This window comes from Erinaceus europaeus, chromosome 3, assembly GCF_950295315.1.
Source record: "Erinaceus europaeus chromosome 3, mEriEur2.1, whole genome shotgun sequence".
NCBI classification, from domain to species: domain Eukaryota; kingdom Metazoa; phylum Chordata; class Mammalia; order Eulipotyphla; family Erinaceidae; genus Erinaceus; species Erinaceus europaeus.
In genome coordinates this window covers 185,216,112-185,236,003 of record NC_080164.1, presented here as the reverse complement: position 1 = coordinate 185,236,003, position 19,892 = coordinate 185,216,112, and the positions used below count along the sequence as shown (strand labels likewise).

General features: G+C 63.9%; 1 protein-coding gene across 7 annotated transcripts; it reads left to right on the top strand.

The window, feature by feature from the left end:
- The first annotated feature begins 1,125 nt into the window (after positions 1–1,125).
- On the top strand, positions 1,126–15,865 carry MAEA (macrophage erythroblast attacher, E3 ubiquitin ligase). 7 transcript variants are annotated; one of them, XM_016194622.2, is made up of 10 exons: positions 1,126–1,252; positions 8,859–9,041; positions 9,793–9,996; positions 12,278–12,400; positions 12,612–12,725; positions 13,777–13,853; positions 14,367–14,475; positions 14,732–14,865; positions 15,199–15,394; positions 15,505–15,865. In XM_016194622.2, exons 1-10 carry the CDS (start codon positions 1,184–1,186, stop codon positions 15,598–15,600), a joined length of 1,305 nt encoding a protein of 434 aa, XP_016050108.1. In that variant the 5' UTR covers positions 1,126–1,183; the 3' UTR covers positions 15,601–15,865. The 7 variants fall into 7 exon arrangements, 6 of the variants coding, with proteins under 6 accessions (XP_016050108.1, XP_016050109.1, XP_007537786.1 ...); XR_009549060.1 differs by having other exon boundaries at positions 1,169–1,252; positions 15,203–15,394; XM_060188377.1 differs by having other exon boundaries at positions 1,169–1,252; positions 15,203–15,317.
- Positions 15,866–19,892: the final 4,027 nt, after the last annotated feature.

Below are 19,892 nucleotides of genomic sequence, written 5' to 3'. Positions count from 1 at the left end.
AGAGGTGCCCGTGTGTCCGTCCGGGCTGCCGCTGCGGGGGCACAGGCCGGTCCCTCCCCTTGGCCGGGCTTCATCCAAGCGCTGAGGCAGGAGCAGGTGGCACTGCGGGTGCCCGGAGGGACAACGGGTGGGGGCATCTGGGGAGGGGGTCTGGAAGCCCTGCGAATCCCAGAGGGAGGTGGCTGCCTCCGTGTCCCGGGTCTGCATGTCCCGTGTTCCCCCCCCCCCCCCGTGTCCCGGGTCTGCATGTCCCGTGTCCCCCCCCCCCCGTGTCCCGGGTCTGCATGTCCCCGGGTCCCCCCCCCCCGTGTCCCGGGTCTGCATGTCCCCGTGTCCCCCCCCCGTGTCCCGGGTCTGCATGTCCCGTGTTCCCCCCCCCGTGTCCCGGGTCTGCATGTCCCCGTGTCCCCACACCCCCCCCGTGTCCCGGGTCTGCATGTCCCCGGGTCCCCCCCCCCCGTGTCCCGGGTCTGCATGTCCCCGTGTCCCCACACCCCCCCCCGTGTCCCGGGTCTGCATGTCCCCGGGTCCCCCCCCCCCCCCGTGTCCCGGGTCTGCATGTCCCCGGGTCCCCCCCCCCCCGTGTCCCGGGTCTGCATGTCCCCGTGTCCCCACACCCCCCCCGTGTCCCGGGTCTGCATGTCCCCGGGTCCCCCCCCCCCCCCGTGTCCCGGGTCTGCATGTCCCCGGGTCCCTCCCCATGGCGCCCCTGGCCGCACTGCCGGGTGGAAGCTGTTCCGCAGCCCGTGGGGACAGGGGGTCGCGCTCCCGCGGGGAGGTGCCGCACGGGGGCGGGTCCGTCGCCAAGGGGCTCAGGCGGGGCGCGGGGAGCGGGCGCCGGGCGCCGGAGCGGGCGGCCGACAGGAAGGCGCAGGCGCGAGACGAGACAAGCGCGCGCAGCCCGAGGGCGGGACGGGCGCTCACCTGGCGGCCCGGATGGCCCCGCCCACCGTCGCTCGCCGAGGATTGGCTGCCAGGCAGACACGTGGCCGGGGATTGGTCGTGCCCGCCGTCTGTCAGCACGCACGCGCGGCCCCGCCTTTTCCCGGCTCCTTGCCGGCGCGGGACGGGATTGGTGCCACGAGGCGGCCGTCCCGCCCCGCCGCGCCCGCGCGTGACGTCACCACCCGGCGTGCACTGCGCCGCGCTCGCCCCCGCCCGCTTGTGTTTTGGCGGATCCAAGATGGCGGTGCAGGAGTCGGCTGCCCAGCTGTCCATGACCCTGAAGGTGCAGGAGTACCCGACGCTCAAGGTGGGCCGGGCCGGGCCGGGCCGGGGCGCGGGCTCCCGGTTCTGGGGTTGGCGGCGGGCGCCCAGTGTGGACGGTGGGGAGTCGGGTGCCCTCGGCGGTGGAGGCGGCGTCCCCCCCACCCCCCGTGTGGGACCGGCCCCTCCCCCACTGCGCCGTGGGCGCCGCGTCCCCGCCGTGGGTGCCGCGTCCCCGCCGTGGGCGCCGAGTCCCCGCCGTGGGTGCCGAGTCCCGCCGTGGGCGCCGCGTCCCCGCCGTGGGTGCCGAGTCTGGGCGCCGAGTCCCGCCGTGGGCGCCGAGTCCCGCCGTGGGCGCCGAGTCCCCGCCGTGGGCGCCGAGTCTGGGCGCCGCGTCCCCGCCGTGGGCGCCGAGTCCCGCCGTGGGCGCCGAGTCCCCGCCGTGGGCGCCGAGTCCCCGCCGTGGGCGCCGAGTCCCGCCGTGGGCGCCGAGTCCCGCCGTGGGCGCCGCGTCCCGCCGTGGGTGCCGAGTCCCGAGTCCCCGCCGTGGGCGCCGCGTCCCGAGTCCCCGCCGTGGGCGCCGCGTCTCCGCCGTGGGCGCCGAGTCCCCGCCGTGGGCGCCGAGTCTGGGCGCCGAGTCCCCGCCGTGGGCGCCGAGTCCCGCCGTGGGCGCCGAGTCCCCGCCGGCTTGTCACCTGAACCGCAGCGTGGCGGCCTTGCCTGGGCTCCCGGGTCCCGTGGGGTGAGGGTCGCGGTCGGGGCGTTCTGGCTCCGAGACCCCGGGCCCCCCGGCCCCCCGAGCCCGAGCAGAGGAAGGAAGGAGGGCAGAGCGGCCGGAGCCCAGACCCGGCCCCGGCCCAGGACTCGGGACCCCGCTCCCCCCGCTGGCCGTCCCTGGAGAGTCGCCGCAGCCACAGGGGCAGCAGGGGAGGCGAGGGCCGGGCCCTGGGTCGTGGGCGCAGGTTCCCGTCCTGAGCCGCGCCGCGGGGAGAGCCCGGAAGCCCCTCTGCGCCCACCGGCGGGCGGACGGGACTTTGTTTGCTCTGGTGTGCCAGGGCTCCAACTGCTCCCTCCATCGGGGGCTCTGCCCCTTAATTTAAAAGCGACGGAGACAGACAGGACAGACCACAGCGCTGCCCCACCACTCAGGTGCCCCCGCGTCCGGGCGGTGCTGGACCCTGGGTCCCTGGGTCCCTGGGTCCCTGGGCTTGGTCAGGGTCGTTGGTCCTCCCGGCCCTTGGCTTGGCATCTTGAGCGCAAGTCCTTCGGGCGTTTTCTGATGAAAGATAAGTTTGTGTTTACAAAGTTTTTCTGTCTCAGAGAAATTTTTAACTTATTTATTTTTTCCCTTTTGTAGCCCTTGTAGTTTTTTTTTTGTTGTTGTAGTTATTGTTGTCATTGCTGTAGTCGTCGTTGGCTAGGACAGAGAGACATGGAGAGGGGAGCGGAAGACGGAGAGGGGGGAGAGACAGACAGACACCTGCAGACCTGCTTCACCGCCTGGGAAGCGACTCCCCTGCAGGTGGGGAGCCGGGGGCTCCAACCGGGATCCTGACGCCTGTGCTTGTGCTTGGCGGCACATTAGCACCCGACTCCCTTTAACCTTTTCTTCATAGCTACCAGAGCTGTCACTGGGCCTCTGTCTGCGTGACAAGTCCGTTGCTCTTGGCATGTCCCCCCCCCCTTTTTTTTCTTTTTCTTTTTTTGTATCGTGTGTAGGACAGAGAGAAACTGAGAGTGGAAGGGGAGATAGAGAGAAAGAGAGGGGGGCAGGTGGTGGTGCTCCTAGCTGAACACACGTTACAGAGCGCAGGAACCCGGGTTCAAGCCCCGGGTCCCCACCTGCAGGGGGAAAGCTCCACGGGTGGTGAAGCAGGGCTGCAGGTGTCTGTCCCTCCCTCTCTGTCACCACCTGCCCTCTCAATTTCTAGCTGTCTGTCCAATAAATAAAGAAAAACTTAAAAAATAAAAAGGAGAGAGCCACCCGCAGACCTGCCCCACCATTGGAGAAGCTTCTTCCCTGCAGGTGGGGTCGAGGGCTTGGACTGTATCATTGCGGCACAGTGGCGTTTGTGTTAACCGGGTGCACCTGGCCCCCCCACACACCTGAATGTGTTAGTTTCTATTTTTTCTCAGTAGTTGGAGTCCGTTGTTGCTCAGGGACCTTCCGGCTCTAAGCTGTGCTGTGGGTCTGCAGCCTGGGCCGCACTGTCAGGACTGGGGGCGCGACCGCCTGACTGGAGCGCCTGGGGGCCGGAGGGGCTTGCCGGCTGCCACGCTTGCAGGGGCGGCTGTGGGGGCTGTGACGTGGACTCTGTGCGCCCCCAGACAGGTTCAGAGCACTGTGGCTTGAGACTTGCCCCAAGCTGTGCTGTGAAGAGCAGGTGGGGAGCCCCCTCGTTAGGGCTGCGCCCGCCACAGCTCTCTACCCCCAAGATTCGCACAGAACCTGTCCCCACCCTCAGCCCCCGTGCAGGGCACGGCCCTGTGTTCTGGCATCTTCCGGACTCCAGGCTCTGCCTGGTTCAGGGTTCCAGCCCCATGTGCCCTAGCCGGGCTGCCCGTTCCCTCGCGCTCCTGCCCGGCCCACCCTGTGCTCGTCCCCCAGAGCGTGGCCGGGACCCCGGGCGTGTTCCTCCTCCCGAGGCCAAGCACGCACACCTAGCTGCCCCCAGCCCCCAGCCCCGCACAGGGCTCTCTGCTCAGCTCGCCGCCTCCTCTCTACAGCACAGACGGTGTCTTCAGTGCGACCCCGCTTCTGATGAGTCAGTCCCTTCCTTGTCCCCGCCCGTTGGACATATGGCCCTGGCCTCCTGGCCCTCGCCGCCCGCCACCTGTGGGGCCTGACCCTCCCCAGACATGCGTGCAGCAGTCTGCCCGAGTCCACCCCCCACGCAGCTTCCTGCGGCCCCGGCCTGTCTGCGCGAGCCTGTTTCTGACGGGAGAGGGTCTGTGGGTCTGTGTGCAGGCAGGCAGGTGCCCCTGTAGCCGCAGTCGCTAGGGTGGCAGCACTCAGGGTGGGCCGTGGGGCGGGATTCGGCGGGGCAGGTGGTGGGTGGCCACAGGGACTCAGGACGCCCAGCCCGTTTTTGCTGACCAGACTCCACAGTGCTGCTGACTCCGTCAGATGCGCACGTGCATGGTTGTACCCGCGGGCCGAGGCATCACGTCACCAGGGGCTCCCTGGTGCCGCCGTGTGGTGCTGGGGCTCAGACCTGGCTTGCAGTGCTCCCCACCCAGTGAGCTCTCTGCCTCCGAGCTCCAGTAGTTTTAATCTTTCTAGATTTATTTTTCCCCATTTTTTTGTTGCCCTTGTTCTTATTCTTGCCATTGACGATGTTGTTGTTGGTTAGGACAGAGAGAAATCAAGAGAGGAGGGGAAGAGACAGACACCTGCAGACCTGCTTCACCACTTGCAAAGCGACCCCCCCCCCTGCAGGTGGGGAACCAGGGGCTCGAACCAGAATCCTTACTCCAGTCTTTGCACTTTGCGCCACGTGCACTTAACCTGCTGTGCTACCGCCTGATCCCTCCCCATTCTTTTTTTTAACCAGAGCACTGCTCAGCTCTGGCTTATGGTGGGGTGGGGGATTGAACCTGAGACTTTGGAGCCTCAGGCATGAGAGTCTCTCTCTCTCTCTCTTTTTTTTTTTTTTTTTTTTTAAGATTTTCATTAGAGGTCTGAGCAGTGCTTGTGGGTGCCAGGGATTAAGCCTGGAGATCTGGCGCCCTGGGGGGGCTCCCTGGCTGCGGCGTGCTGGCTTTCAGATGTGTCCACTCAAACCGGCTAGGGTGGCTGTGGGCCCTGACGGGGTGTGACAGTGAGGGCTGTCTGTTGTCACCAGCATGGGAGGCATTTCCACACTGGGAGGCTCTTCACCTCTCACAGCTTAGAAGCCTCAGAAGGTGCTTCAGAACCTGCACCCAAAGCCACTGACATCTTCCTAGTGCAGGTCTGGGTCCTGCTGCCAGCCAGGGTCCCGCTCTGCTCTGCCGTGTGACTCGGAGCTGGGCACCCCAAGAACTGGAGACAGAGGCCCAGTCAGTCCTGTGTTTTCAGAGAGTGTTTCTGGCTAACTCCAGGGGGCTGTGAAGGACAGGTGTGCGACAGGGCAGGGGACAAGCAGCCAGCTCTCCCAGCTACACTGGCTCCGTCAGAATGGCTCACCTACGTGGTGTTCAGCAGGGCCACCCACACAAACCAGCATGGCAGGGAGCCCGGAGTCACTCTGCCCAGTGCCCTGTGCCTGGGTCAGCTCGTTGACCAAACAGCACAGGGAGCACAGTGTCTGCAGAAGCCACTCCCTCACTTTCAGACAGAACCCGGGGCCAGTGAGAGTGCCCACTGTGCCTGAGACTCCAGGGAACCTGGGGCCAGTGCCAGTGAGTACACGCTGTGCCTGAGACCCCAGGGAACCCGGAGCCAGTGAGAGTACCCGCTGTGCCTGAGACCCCAGGGAACCCGGAGCCAGTGAGAGTACCCGCTGTGCCTGAGACCCCAGGGAACCCGGAGCCAGTGAGAGTACCCGCTGTGCCTGAGACCCCAGGGAACCGGAGCCAGTGAGAGTACCCGCTGTGCCTGAGACCCCAGGGAACCCGGAGCCAGTGAGAGTACCCGCTGTGCCTGAGACCCCAGGGAACCCGGAGCCAGTGAGAGTACCCGCTGTGCCTGAGACCCCAGGGAACCGGAGCCAGTGAGAGTACCCGCTGTGCCTGAGACCCCAGGGAACCCGGAGCCAGTGAGAGTACCCGCTGTGCCTGAGACCCCAGGGAACCCGGAGCCAGTGAGAGTACCCGCTGTGCCTGAGACCCCAGGGAACCCGGAGCCAGTGAGAGTACCCGCTGTGCCTGAGACCCCAGGGAACCCGGAGCCAGTGAGAGTACCCGCTGTGCCTGAGACCCCAGGGAACCCGGAGCCAGTGAGAGTACCCGCTGTGCCTGAGACCCCAGGGAACCCGGAGCCAGTGAGAGTACCCGCTGTGCCTGAGACCCCAGGGAACCCGGAGCCAGTGAGAGTACCCGCTGTGCCTGAGACCCCAGGGAACCCGGAGCCAGTGAGAGTACCCGCTGTGCCTGAGACCCCAGGGAACCCGGAGCCAGTGAGAGTACCCGCTGTGCCTGAGACCCCAGGGAACCCGGAGCCAGTGAGAGTACCCGCTGTGCCTGAGACCCCAGGGAACCCGGAGCCAGTGAGAGTACCCGCTGTGCCTGAGACCCCAGGGAACCCGGAGCCAGTGAGAGTACCCGCTGTGCCTGAGACCCCAGGGAACCCGGAGCTGCTGGAGCTGGGGCCCTTTCCCAACAGGGAGCTTCAAGAGCTGTGAAAACAGGAAGGATGACTCCTTAGTCCCTGGAGGGGAGGAGGTGCTGGAGGTCCCGCCAGCAGGCTTTAGCCCTTGGTGTGACCAGAGAACTGAGGAGTGGGGTTGGCAACCCACCGGGCATCAGCCAGAGGGAAGAGAGTTGCGTCTGAGAGGCAAGGCCTCCTCATAGAGAGCTGGGCAGCAAGCACGGCCCTCACGCCACCACTTTTGAGGGAGGAGAGACGGCATGGTAGTTCTGCAGAAGCACTCTCATGCCGGAGGCACAAGGCCACCATGCCAGAGCTGAGCGGGACTCTGGGGAAAGTGAATAAGATGATGGCTGACGGGGACCCTAAGACACTGATAAGGAAGGCACGGGGTCAGACGGCGGTGTGGCGGATTCTGTGAAATGTTTAAGAAGAATCACCACTGACCCTTCGCGGGCTCCCAAAGGACAGTCCTGCTCCGGGACGCAGAGCCAGACACCGCAGGAAAAGCAGACGCACACGGTGACCGAGTCAGGCAAAAGCCGGCCCAGGGCGCTGCACGCAATGCTGTGACTCAGCCGGCCCCTCCTGGTCTCCGGGGACAGCTGCGGAGCCCTCGGTGCGCCTCGGGGGAGGGGCCCCAGCCTGAGGAGGCCCGACTCCACGGGACACAGCCACCTGAATCTGACAGCAGATGAAAAGGCTCACAGACCACAACGGAGGGGTTCCCAGGAATGTCGGCTCTCTGGCTCGTGGAAAAGTCTTAACGTGTTTTTTAGTTTCTCCATGGAGAAATGTGATAGTACTTTTCTGAGCTGGCGGCACAAAGCGCCAAGCCCTTCAGCTCTCCTGATGCAGAAACAAAGCGCTTGCGAGACACAGTACCCCTCGGGGGCTTACGAAAACGTCATCCAATTAGGGGCAGAACTTGCTCAAGCTGTGGAAATCCCACAGCCCTTCCTTAGTGGGCGGGGAAGCCCACCTGAGTGGAAGGGTTAGCAAGCCCACACACCCTGGTCTTGCAGCTCAGAAACAATAGGTGCTCTGTCTGCGAAGAAGCAGAACTGGACTTGCTTTCCTGTGACTTTCGGTGTGGAAGCTTCAGGAGACTCTGCCGGAGCTGGTGCTTTGGGTCCTGGCTTGTCAGCCCCCCGCCGCCGCCGGCACTCACTGGGCGCCACCTCCCACCACCGTCACGTGGGCGCCAAGTCTCCGCGCAGCGACCAGGAGAGGACTCCGGGCCCGCGGCTTATGGCCTCCAGACCCTGCTGACGGCAGAACTGAGGACCGGCCAGGGGCTGGGTGTGCGGTGTGGACGGGTGGGCTTGACAGCCGTGTCAGCCCAAACTTACTCTCAGCAGGGTGGGAAAGGGGGTGTCCAGCTGGTGGTCTGAAGCCAGTGGTAGTCAGCCTCTGGTAGGTTCCGCTTCACAGCCAGCGCTGGACAGGCCCCTCGTTAAGGCGGTCATCAAAACTCCCCCCCCCTTTTTTTTTTTTGCCTACAGGTTTGTCCCTGGGCCTTGGCCTGCACTACAAATCCACTGCTCCTGGAGGCCATCTTTTTTTTCTATTGTGTTATTGCTGTCGTTGTTGTTGGGTAGGACAGAGAACTTGAGAGATGGGGAACACGGGGTGGGGGGCAGAAAGACAGATACCTGCAAACCTGCTTCACCACTTCTGAAGCGACCCCCCTGCGGCCCAGGGCGCTGCACGCAATGCTGTGACTCAGCCGGCCCCTCCTGGTCTCGGGGACAGCTGCGGAGCCCTCGGTGCGGGTGCCAGGGGCTCAAACTGGGATCTTTGCACTTGGCACTATGTGTACTTAACCCGGTGTGCTACACCCATGCCTTCCTTTTTTTTTAAAAATATTTTCTTTTGTTGCCTTTTTGTTGTAGCTGTTGTTACTGATGTCGTCGTTGTTGGATAGGACAGAGAGACATGGAGAGAGGAGGGGAAGACAGAGAGGGGGAGAGAAAGACAGACACCTGCAGACCTGCTTCACCGCCTGGGAAGCGACTCCCCCGCAGGTGGGGAGCCGGGGGCTCAAACCGGGATCCTTCCTCCGGTCCTTGCGCTTTGTGCCACCTGCGCTTAACCCGCTGCGCTACCGCCGACTCCCTACGCCTTCCCTTTTTACCCTCGGTATCAGAGGGTACGCTCGTGCGTGCGTGCGTGCGTGCGTGCAGCAGGGGTCGACCTTGAGCCCAGTCAAGACTTGAGCCCGCCTGTCTCGTCTGTGGTTTTTGCAGCTTGAGGGGAGTGGGGCCCTGGGGTGGGGTGTGTGTTTGCACCTGCAGGCCCCCCAGGCAGGGTGCAGCTGTCAGGCCTGACCAGGCCCTGTCTTCTGTCCTCACCACCCCAGGTGCCCTACGAAACCCTGAACAAGCGCTTCCGGGCAGCTCAGAAGAGCATCGACCGGGAGACCAGCCACGTGACCATGGTGGTGGCCGAGCTGGAGAAGACCCTGGGCGGCTGCCCCGCGGTGGACTCGGTGGTCAGCCTGCTGGACGGCGTGGTGGAGAAGCTGAGCGTCCTCAAGAGGAAGGTCGGTGCAGGCCTCCGGGGACGGGGAGGTGCCTGCCAGACCCCAGACCGTCGCCCCACGTTAGCCGATGGGCTTCTGGGATGGCCGTGGAGGGTGTCCCTGTAGGACTCGAAGTCCCGCAGAGGGCCTGGGGCTCCCCTGGGTTCTGGGATCAGGTGGGAGGCGCTCTGGAGCCGCCCTGCACAGCCGCCCCCCTCCCCCGTGCTGAGTGCTGAAAGATGGGGCAGATATGCAGAACTTCCAGGTAGAAGCTGGGGCGAGTCAGAGCCGGGAGGGAGCTGCAGTGAGTGGAGGGGTCACGGCCAGCACAGGGGCCAGAGGAGGACAGGCTGGCAGGGGGCAGGAGCAGGGCCGAGCGGAGCAGGGCAGGGAGGGCGGTCTCACAGGCCACTCTCGGTGGCTGCTCCTGTGGCTCGGGCCTCGCACACACGATCCCGAGCTTCCGCCCGCCCGGGGAGGAGGTGGAAAGGGAAGGCTGTCAGGCACTCCCCCCCCCACCCCGTCTGCGGCTTCACCTGGGCTGTGATGCTCCTTCGCGGCGCCGGTCTCACCCCGGGACCTCACGTGGGGCAGCACGTTCCGAGCTCGGCGAGTGTCCCGGCCGCACCGACCAGGAGTCTTCACGGCCCCAGAGGCCGGGAGGCCGCACCGCCTCGGGGTGCCAAGCCTGGCCGTCCTCAGTGCAGGCCACTGGCGGAGGCAAGGCCACCGGCTGGCACTGCCGGGCAGTGAGGGTGTCGTCTGCACCCAGGCTGTGGAGTCCATCCAGGCTGAGGACGAGAGCGCCAAGTTGTGCAAGCGGCGCATCGAGCACCTCAAGGAGCACAGCAGCGACCAGCCAGCGGCCGCCAGCCTGTGGAAGCGGCAGCGCATGGACCGCATGATGGCAGAGCACCTGCTGCGCTGTGGGTATTACAACACGGCCGTGCGGCTGGCACGCCAGAGCGGCATCGAGGTGGGTGCAGTGCTGATCCCCGCTGGGTGGGCCTGTGGGCTGTGCTGTGACCCCAGGCTGGGAGGGGCCCTGTGGGCAGTGCTGTGACCCAGGCTGGGTGGGCCTGTGGGCTGTGCTGACCCCAGGCTGGGAGGGGCCCTGTGGGCTGTGCTGTGACCCAGGCTGGGTGGGCCTGTGGGCTGTGCTGACCCCAGGCTGGGAGGGGCCCTGTGGGCTGTGCTGTGACCCAGGCTGGGAGTGGCCCTGTGGGCTGTGCTGACCCCAGGCTGGGAGGGGCCCTGTGGGCTGTGCTGTGACCCAGGCTGGGTGGGCCTGTGGGCAGTGCTGACCCCAGGCTGGGAGGGTGGGCTGTGCTGACCCCAGGCTGGGAGGGGCCCTGTGGGCTGTGCTGTGACCCAGGCTGGAAGGGGCCCTGTGGGCTGTGCTGACCCCAGGCTGGGAGGGGCCCTGTGGGCAGTGCTGTGACCCAGGCTGGAAGGGGCCCTGTGGGCTGTGCTGTGACCCAGGCTGGGAGGGGCCCTGTGGGCTGTGCTGTGACCCAGGCTGGGTGGGCCTGTGGGCTGTGCTGTGACCCAGGCTGGGAGGGGCCCTGTGGGCAGTGCTGTGACCCAGGCTGGAAGGGGCCCTATGGGCTGTGCTGACCCCAGGCTGGAAGGGGCCCTGTGGGCTGTGCTGTGACCCAGGCTGGGAGGGGCCCTGTGGGCTGTGCTGACCCCAGGCTGGGAGGGGCCCTGTGGGCAGTGCTGTGACCCAGGCTGGAAGGGGCCCTGTGGGCTGTGCTGTGACCCAGGCTGGGAGGGGCCCTGTGGGCTGTGCTGACCCCAGGCTGGGAGGGGCCCTGTGGGCTGTGCTGACCCCAGGCTGGGAGGGGCCCTGTGGGCTGTGCTGTGACCCAGGCTGGGTGGGCCTGTGGGCTGTGCTGTGACCCAGGCTGGGAGGGGCCCTGTGGGCTGTGCTGACCCCAGGCTGGGAGGGGCCCTGTGGGCAGTGCTGTGACCCAGGCTGGAAGGGGCCCTGTGGGCTGTGCTGACCCCAGGCTGGGTGGGCCTGTGGGCTGTGCTGTGACCCAGGCTGGGAGGGGCCCTGTGGGCTGTGCTGACCCCAGGCTGGGTGGGCCTGTGGGCTGTGCTGTGACCCAGGCTGGGAGGGGCCCTGTGGGCTGTGCTGTGACCCAGGCTGGGAGGGGCCCTGTGGGCTGTGCTGTGACCCAGGCTGGGAGGGGCCCTGTGGGCTGTGCTGACCCCAGGCTGGAAGGGGCCCTGTGGGCTGTGCTGACCCCAGGCTGGGAGGGGCCCTGTGGGTAGTGCTGTGACCCAGGCTGGGAGGGGCCCTGTGGGCTGTGCTGTGACCCAGGCTGGGAGGGGCCCTGTGGGCAGTGCTGTGACCCAGGCTGGAAGGGGCCCTGTGGGTAGTGCTGTGACCCAGGCTGGGAGGGGCCCTGTGGGCTGTGCTGTGACCCAGGCTGGGAGGGGCCCTGTGGGCAGTGCTGTGACCCAGGCTGGAAGGGGCCCTGTGGGCAGTGCTGTGACCCAGGCTGGAAGGGGCCCTGTGGGCAGTGCTGTGACCCAGGCTGGGAGGGGCCCTGTGGGCTGTGCTGACCCCAGGCTGGAAGGGGCCCTGTGGGCTGTGCTGACCCCAGGCTGGGAGGGGCCCTGTGGGCAGTGCTGTGACCCAGGCTGGGAGGGGCCCTGTGGGCTGTGCTGTGACCCAGGCTGGGAGGGGCCCTGTGGGCTGTGCTGTGACCCAGGCTGGGAGGGGCCCTGTGGGCAGTGCTGTGACCCAGGCTGGAAGGGGCCCTGTGGGCTGTGCTGTGACCCAGGCTGGGAGGGGCCCTGTGGGCAGTGCTGTGACCCAGGCTGGAAGGGGCCCTGTGGGCAGTGCTGTGACCCAGGCTGGGAGGGGCCCTGTGGGCTGTGCTGACCCCAGGCTGGGTGGGCCTGTGGGCAGTGCTGTGACCCAGGCTGGAAGGGGCCCTGTGGGCTGTGCTGACCCAGGCTGGGCACAAGCCCTCCGTCTCTGCCTGCTAGCCTTCCCCACACACAGGCCACAGTGTCGCTTGGTTCCTGGACTCTGGGCATTGACCCTCACTCGGTTCACCTCTGGTCCAAGGCACAGCGTGCGTTTGGGGCGTGTGTCCACATCGGGCCGCCCTCCCCATGATGACACTGCTCCAGTCCCGCAGACACCTGCAGCTTGTGTCCTGGGGTCGGGGTCGGCGCCCACCCTCTCAAGGCTGCCTGGGCCGGCGCCCACGGCCTGAGCAGGCCCGCTCTCCCCCCAGGACCTGGTGAACATTGAGATGTTCCTGACGGCCAAGGAGGTGGAGGAGTCACTGGAGCGCCGGGAGACGGCCACGTGCCTGGCCTGGTGTCACGACAACAAGTCTCGGCTGCGCAAAATGAAGGTGGGCGCCCGGTGGGGCGGGGCGGGCGGGGGCAGAGGCGGGTCTGGGGCGCGGAGGCCGGGATCCCGCAAGGCCGGGCCGAGCCTGAGAGCGGACCCCGGGAAGGGCTGCAGGCGGAGGTGAGGTCTGCAGGAGCGTGGGCTGCGGCCCCCGGGCACCCTGCCCATGTGCTTGTAGTCGCCAGCCAAGGGAGACGCTCTCTGCCACTCAGGGCCGCCAGGGCGAGCAGGACCTGAAGACGGGACGCCGGGGCCGGGCGGCCAGCGGCTCCCCCAAAGAGAGCGAGGACCTTGGCCTGGAGCCCCTAAGAGGAAGGCCAGAATTGGTACGTAACGCGCCCGCTGTGACACGCCCGCCCCTGCTGCCCAGCACGGGGCAGCCCTGCGGTGGCCCGCAAGCACCAGCTCTGAGCGGCCCACCAGAGCGCACTTGGAAGGTGACAGAGTGGCATGCAGGCGGGTGTCAACATGGCTGGGCCGCATGTTCCAGTCTGCAGACTCGACCTAGTCTCCGTGCCCCGGGGCTCAGTGGCCGGGCACCCCCAGCCAGGAGAGCGGGTGGCATCAAGCCTGGGCCCGGGCTGCTGCCTCAAGGTCATTGAGTAGATTTGGGGTCCCTGGGGACCCCGAGCCCGTCGCCTTCTGGGGCAGAGTCTAGGCCGCCCTGGCACGTGGCCCGGGCTTCCTGGAGCTGGACGTGGGCTTTGTGACCGCAGCCTACCGCTGTCAAGTGGCTCCTCAGATGTGGTGTGTGGCTGGCCATATCCCATGGGTGGGTAGAGCGGGTCCTGGGGACTCCCGCTGCCAATAAGGGACCCTGCGTGGCAGGACGGCACAGTGGGGTGCAGGCGGCGGGGTGCCGGGTGTGTGTCCGCCACTCGGCCAGACCTGGGCAGTTACCGATTCATGCGCCCTCAGCATGTTACAGTGGCCGGTGCCCAGGAGCACTGGTGGCCTTGGCCACACGGGTGGCCCGAGGCACTGTCCTCCCCAAGCTGTCTGCAGCCTTGGCCTTTCTGAGCCGGGCGGCCCTGGGGGGCCCCTTGGCCTCTGCGCCGCCAGCAGCTGCTCAGGGTTCCAGGCTCCTGCCGCCCAGGCCCACTCTCTGCTCTCCCGGGCGTGGTCTCCAGAAGCTCCCACCTCGCCCCTGTAGACCCTCGTGTGGCGTCTCTCCTGGGCGTCTTCCGGCACTTTCACTCGGTGCCTGCGGTGTGAGGGTAAAGGCCGGCATGGCCGCTGCATCCGCCCAGGAGCTGTCCAGTTCGCCGGGTGCGGCGACCCCCCCTGCTCCTGGCCCTGGGGGCTCCCCAGCTTCGTGGGTAGCTCCTCAGGGTGCAGGCTGCTGGGGCGTCTCAGCCTCTGTCTGTCTCCCCGCAGAGCTGCCTGGAGTTCAGTCTGCGGATCCAGGAGTTCATTGAGCTCATCCGGCAGAACAAGAGGCTGGACGCTGTGAGGTGTGTGGCCACCACCCGGCCCAAGTCCCCACAGTCATTGGGAAAGGGTCACGGGGCTCCCCACGCACAGGACTTGGGTGTGAGCTCCGCTGCCCACCTGAAGCAGGGCTGCACGTGTCTGCCTTGGCCTCTCTGTTTCTCTGTCCTGTTAAACAACAAAAAAGCAAAGCGTGACAGGTGCAGATAGCAGCCTTGGTCTGTCCTGGGGTGAGCCCAGGGTTAGGGTTAGGGTTAGGGTTTGGTGCTCAGTCTCCAAGGCAAGAGACCTGTGTCACAGGTGTGCTGTGGCCTCCAGGCCTCCCAGCTGGATGGGTACCCTGGCCACTGCCCACCAAGGGCATCTGGGCCCTGAGCCTGGGCTCCCAGCTAGCTGCAGTGTGGGGCCCTGGAGGTCCACTGGGCCTGCTTCGGTCATCACGGGGTTGGGGTGGGCAGGTCGTGGTGACCGGGCCCCTGTCCGAGTCTGCTGGCCGTGCTTGGGGGCTCTGAATGCAGCGTCCACTTGTCTCGCAGACACGCGAGGAAACACTTCAGCCAAGCGGAGGGCAGCCAGCTGGACGAGGTACGGCAGGTCATGGGCATGCTGGCCTTCCCGCCCGACACCCACATCTCTCCCTACAAGGTGAGGCCCATGGCCGCAGGGGACTCAGCCTCCATGCCCAGGCCACGGGGGGACATTCCCGGGGGTGGGGGCTCGGGCTGCTCATGCCCCTTCCTGCCCGGCATTAACCCCTGTTACCTGCCTGCTGCCTTGTGGCCACTCCCCTGGGGTCAGGTGGCTCCCCCCAAGAGGCACTGGCCCCTAGACCTGCAGGGCTGGGGTCCTGGGGGCAGATAATCCGCTGAAATCACCGGGTCCACATCCTGCCCCCCACCAGGACCTGCTGGACCCCGCGCGGTGGCGGATGCTTATCCAGCAGTTCCGCTACGACAACTACCGCCTGCACCAGCTGGGAAACAACTCCGTGTTCACACTCACGCTGCAGGCCGGCCTGTCGGCCATCAAGACCCCGTATCCAGCCTCGGTCCTGGGCGGGGCCTGCCTGTGGGGACGAGCGGGGGACGGACCCACGGCACAGGGAAGAGCAGGGACGGCCTGAGGGCCACCCACCCAGGGACCATGGGGCTACGGCTCTCCTGCCTGGGGGAGAGGACGGGTCAGCTGATGGCCACCGGGTGTGCCGGGTGGACCTGAGGCACCTGGGGGTGGGCCATTTCCAGGTGTGGCCTCAGGTGGGCCAGCTACCCGCCCAGCGGTGCTTCCATTGCCTGGAGCCCCAGGGTGCCCCGGCCCCCGTGTCCCCCTGGCCCCGTGTAGCCCTGTGACGCCCTTAACGTCGCTCAGCCAGTGCTACAAGGAGGACGGCAGCTCCAGGAGCCCCGACTGCCCGGTGTGCAGCCGCTCGCTCAACAAGCTGGCACAGCCGCTGCCCATGGCCCACTGTGCCAACTCGAGGCTGGTCTGTAAGATCTCAGGGGACGTGATGAATGAGAACAACCCCCCCATGATGCTTCCCAACGGCTACGTCTACGGCTACAATGTGAGGCTGGGGGGACGGCTCCTCTGCATGTGTCCTGCCTCCAGGGTGGGGGTGGGGGTGGGGGGCTGCCGCCGGCGGGTCGCGTGACGGGCGGCCTCTGTCTTCTTCAGTCCCTGCTCTCCATCCGCCAAGACGATAAGGTCGTCTGCCCGAGAACCAAAGAAGTCTTCCACTTCTCGCAGGCGGAGAAGGTGTACATCATGTAAGGCCTCCTCCCCGCCGCCACCAAAGAGCCCCTGAGCGGAGCGGTGAGCCTCCCAGACCAGCACTGGCGGCGGTGCCCGGGGCGGGGTGAGCAGCACACGTGTCTCGGACCCTCGGGCCACCTCTGCCGAGGCCTCCCTGCGCCCGGAGCCACGGGGTCCAGGGACTGTGCCGTAGGGGTCTGTACCCAGAGCTCACTTGCATGCGTGTTGATCAGCTAATAAACTGTAAATGTAACATGTTAATAAAGGGCTTTCTATTTCTTCCTTCCGTGTGCAGCAGGACATGCTTGGGGGCTGGGCATGGATCTGCCCCAGCCCTGTGCTGAGCGTCCAACCTGAGCCCCTGCCCTGTGCCACCCTGACCCCCTCAGCCCCCAGCCCCGTGCTGCCCTCAGGCCTCAGCCCCTCAGGTCCCAGCCCTCAGATCCCAGCCCTGTGCTACCCAGAGTCTCTCAGCCCCCGGCCCCGTACCACCCTGACCCCCTCAGCCCCCAGCCCCGTGCTGCCCTCAGGCCTCAGCCCCTCAGGTCCCAGCCCTCAGGTCCCAGCCCTGTGCTACCCAGAGTCTCTCAGCCCCCAACCCCCAGCCCTGTGCTGCCCTCAGGCCTCAGCCCCTCAGCCCTGTGCTGCCCAGAGCCACAGTCCCCAGCCCTGTACCGTACTAAGCCCCCAGCTCTGTGCCGCCCTGAGCCCCCAGTCCCCAGCCCTGTGCAGCCCTGAGCCCCCAGCCCCCAGCCCTGTGTGCTGAGGGCCCCACAGCCTAGGATGCCCCTGACACCCTGGCTTGGCCCTGTATCATGGAGCTGCCCACCCACTGCTGACAGGGCTCTGAGCTGGTGTGTGGCCAGCCTGCCAGGGCCGTGTGCTGAGTGACTGTGGGCCCGGCTCCCTGTTCACTGTCCCAGTGGGCACAGCCAGGCACCGCTGTCCTGTTGCTGCCCAGGCCGTGCTCCCTGTACCTACTCCTGCCTCACCACCTTGAGGCCTCCCTCCCACATGGCCTCTTCTGCCCACAGCCTCACCTTGGGCCACGGGGCTGCCAGGACAGTTTGATGTGTCCACTACACCCCAGGTGCTGGTTTGGGGGCTCTGAGCAGGGCAGCCCCTGAATGCCACCTCCATTTTGCACCAAATAGGAGGTGCTGGAGACAGCATCACGGTGGCCAGACAGCCCAGTGTGGTGGTCCAGAAAGTGACGCTGCTGCTGCTGCCGCCGGTGTCTTCTTGTCACCCCTACCCTCTCAGTTTCTGGTTTCTATCCAATAATTTAACAATAATGAGGGGGCCAGGCAGTGGCGCACCAGGTTAAATGCACGTAGTACCAAGCGCAAGGATCTGGGTGCGAGCCCCAGCTCCCCACCTGCAGGGGGGTCGCCTCACAAGTGGTGAAGCAGGTCTGCAGGTGTCTGTCTTTCTCCCTCTCTATCTTCCCCTCCTCTCTCCATTTCTCTGTCCTGTCCAAAAAGATTTTTAAAAGATAGGGGGTCGGGTGGTAGCGCTGTGGTTAAGCGCACGTGGCGCAAAGCGTAAAGACTGGCATAAGGATCCCGGTTCGAGCCCCCGGCTCCCCACCTGCAGGGGAGTCGCTTCACAGGTGGTGAAACAGGTCTACAGGTGTCTGTCTTTCTCTCCCCCCCTCTGTCTTCCCCTCCTCTCTCCATTTCTCTCTGTCCTATATGACAATAACAACAATAAATAACAAGGACAACAAAAGGGGAAAAATGGCCTCCAGGAGCAGTGGACTCATAGTGCAGGCACCGAGCCCAGCAATAACCCTGGAGGCAAAAAAAAAAAAATGTGCAATGACCCAGGCTTGCTAAGGCCCTGTCTCCACCTGCAGAGAGAAAGCTTTCTGAGTGGTGAAACAGTGCTGCAGGTGTCTCTGTCTCTTTCCCTCTGATCACACCCTTGCCTCTCGATTTCTGGCTGTCTCTACCCAATGAATAAATATAAATCAAGACATCTGGGGGGGGGGGCAGGCGGTGGTGCACCTGGCTAAGTGCCTGTATTACTTATTTGCACAAGGACCCAGGTTTGAGCCCCCAATCCCCACCTGCAGGGGGAAATCTTCACAGGTGGTGAAGCAGGGCTGCAGGTGTCTTTCTCCCTCCCCTTTCTGGCTATCTCTACCCAATAAATAAAGATAAAAAATGTTTAAAAGAGATGGAGAGAGAAGAGACCTGTGGCTCACGCCCGGATCTTTGCGTGGGTCCTGCGCTTAGTTCTACGCGCATGAGCTGCGTGCACCACCGCTGTGCTGCCCTCCTTGTACTCCTGCTGGAGTGTCCCCAGACCAGCACCCCAGGCGGCAGTGCTGCGACTTGATTCTGTTCCAGGGTTTTTGTGGGGCTGCGTGTCTGCATGGTTCACTGCTCCTGGTAGATTCTTATTCCTTGGTAGAAGGTGACAGAGGTAGTCTGGGAGGTGGATCAGTGGATCAAGCTCTGGACTCTCAAGCATGAGGTCCTGAGGTCAATTCCCGGCAGCCCACATACTAGAGTTATGTCTGTTTCTTTTTCTCTCTCATATCCCTCTCATTAATAAATAAAATATTTTTATTTATCTTATGTTTTTCTTTTTTCTTTTAATTTATTTAAGAAAGGCGATATTAACAAAACCGTAGGATATGAAAGGTACAACTCCATACAATTCCCACCACCCGATCTCCATATCCCATCACCTCCCCTAATAGCTTTCCCATTCTCTATCCCTCTGGGAGTATGGACCCAGGGTCGTTGTGGGTTGCAAAAGGTGGAAGGTCTGGCTTCTGTAATTGCTTCCCCGCTGAACATGGGCGTTGACTAGTCAGTCCATACTCCCAACCTGCCTCTCTCCCTAGTAAGGTGGGTCTCTGGGGAATCAGAGTTCCAGGACACATTGGTGGGGTCGTCAGTCCAGGGAAGTCTGGTCGGCATCATGCTAGCATCCGGGACCTGGTGGCTGAAAAGAGAGTTAACATAAAGTTAACAAAGCCAAACAAATTGTTGAGTAAATAAAATATTTAAAAAAAAAAGATGAGAGGGCAGGGGTAGGTAGCATAATGGTTATGCAAAGTAATTCTCATGCCTGAGGCTTCAAAGTCCCAGGTTCAATCCCCTGCACCACCAAAAACCAGAGCTGATAGTGCTCTGGTAAAATAAATAAATAAAATTAAAAAAAAAAAAGGTGAGAGGGGGCTGGATGGTAGTGCAGCTGATTAAGTGCGCATGGCGCAAAGCGCAAGGACTGGCCTAAGGATCTGGGTTCGAGACCCTTCATGGGTGGTGAAACAGGCCTGCAGGTGTCTGCCTTTCTCTCTCCATCTGTCTTCCCCTCCTCTCTCGATTTCTCTCTGTCCTATCCAACAACAGCTATAACAATAGCAATAATAGCAACAACAACGAGCGCAGCAACAAGGGCAACAAGATGGGGGAAAACGGCCTCCAGGAGCAGTGGATTCGTAGTGCGGGCACCGAGCCCCGGCGGTAACCCTGGGGGCAAAAACATAATAATAATAAAATAAGGTCAGAGACAGACAGTGTGAGGGAGATTCCAGAGAGCTTTGCTTTGGGCGGCACCTACATGTGGCCGGGTGGGTCCCAGGCCCCGACGTGTGGTCATGTGTGCTTGCAGGAAACCCCTGCACTCACAAGCCAGTCAGCAGGCCTGTCCCCACCCTCGCCACGCCCCTGCCCTTCACGCCTGCACCTGAACTTCCTCTTCTGTTGAAATGCTTGTTTGTTTGTTTTTAAAATTACCACTCGTGGAACTGTCTGATTTCACATTTACTTGTTCTTCAAACGGTTCTTGATCATTTATCACATTTATTTACTGACTAACTTTCAAAATTATTTCTGCAGCCCTAACTCTTAACACTTGAGTTTCACCTCTTGACAGTTCTTTCAACCCATTCACAGTCCTAGGCTTGGTGGTGCTCCTAGTTGAACACACACATTACCATGCATAAGGACCCAGGTTCAAGTCTCCAGTCCCCACCTGTAGGGAAGGAAGTTTCTCAAGCAGTAAAGTACTACTTAGGGTGTTTCTCTTTCTACCTCTCATTTCTAATTTTTTTTATTATCTTTATTTATTGGATAGACTTTGAAAGTGACTGGGATCCATGTGGATTCAGTCGGCTAGGAAGGATCGTCAGTTTCCCCAATGAATGGGTACTCACGGGATGCACCACGGGAAGGTCAATCCAATGCATCCCATGGAATAAAGACTCGTCACCCGACCTGTGCTGGATTAGCACAGTCAACGGCCAAGCCTTTCCCGCTACGAGACAAGTTCTCAAGATCTTCCCGCACAGT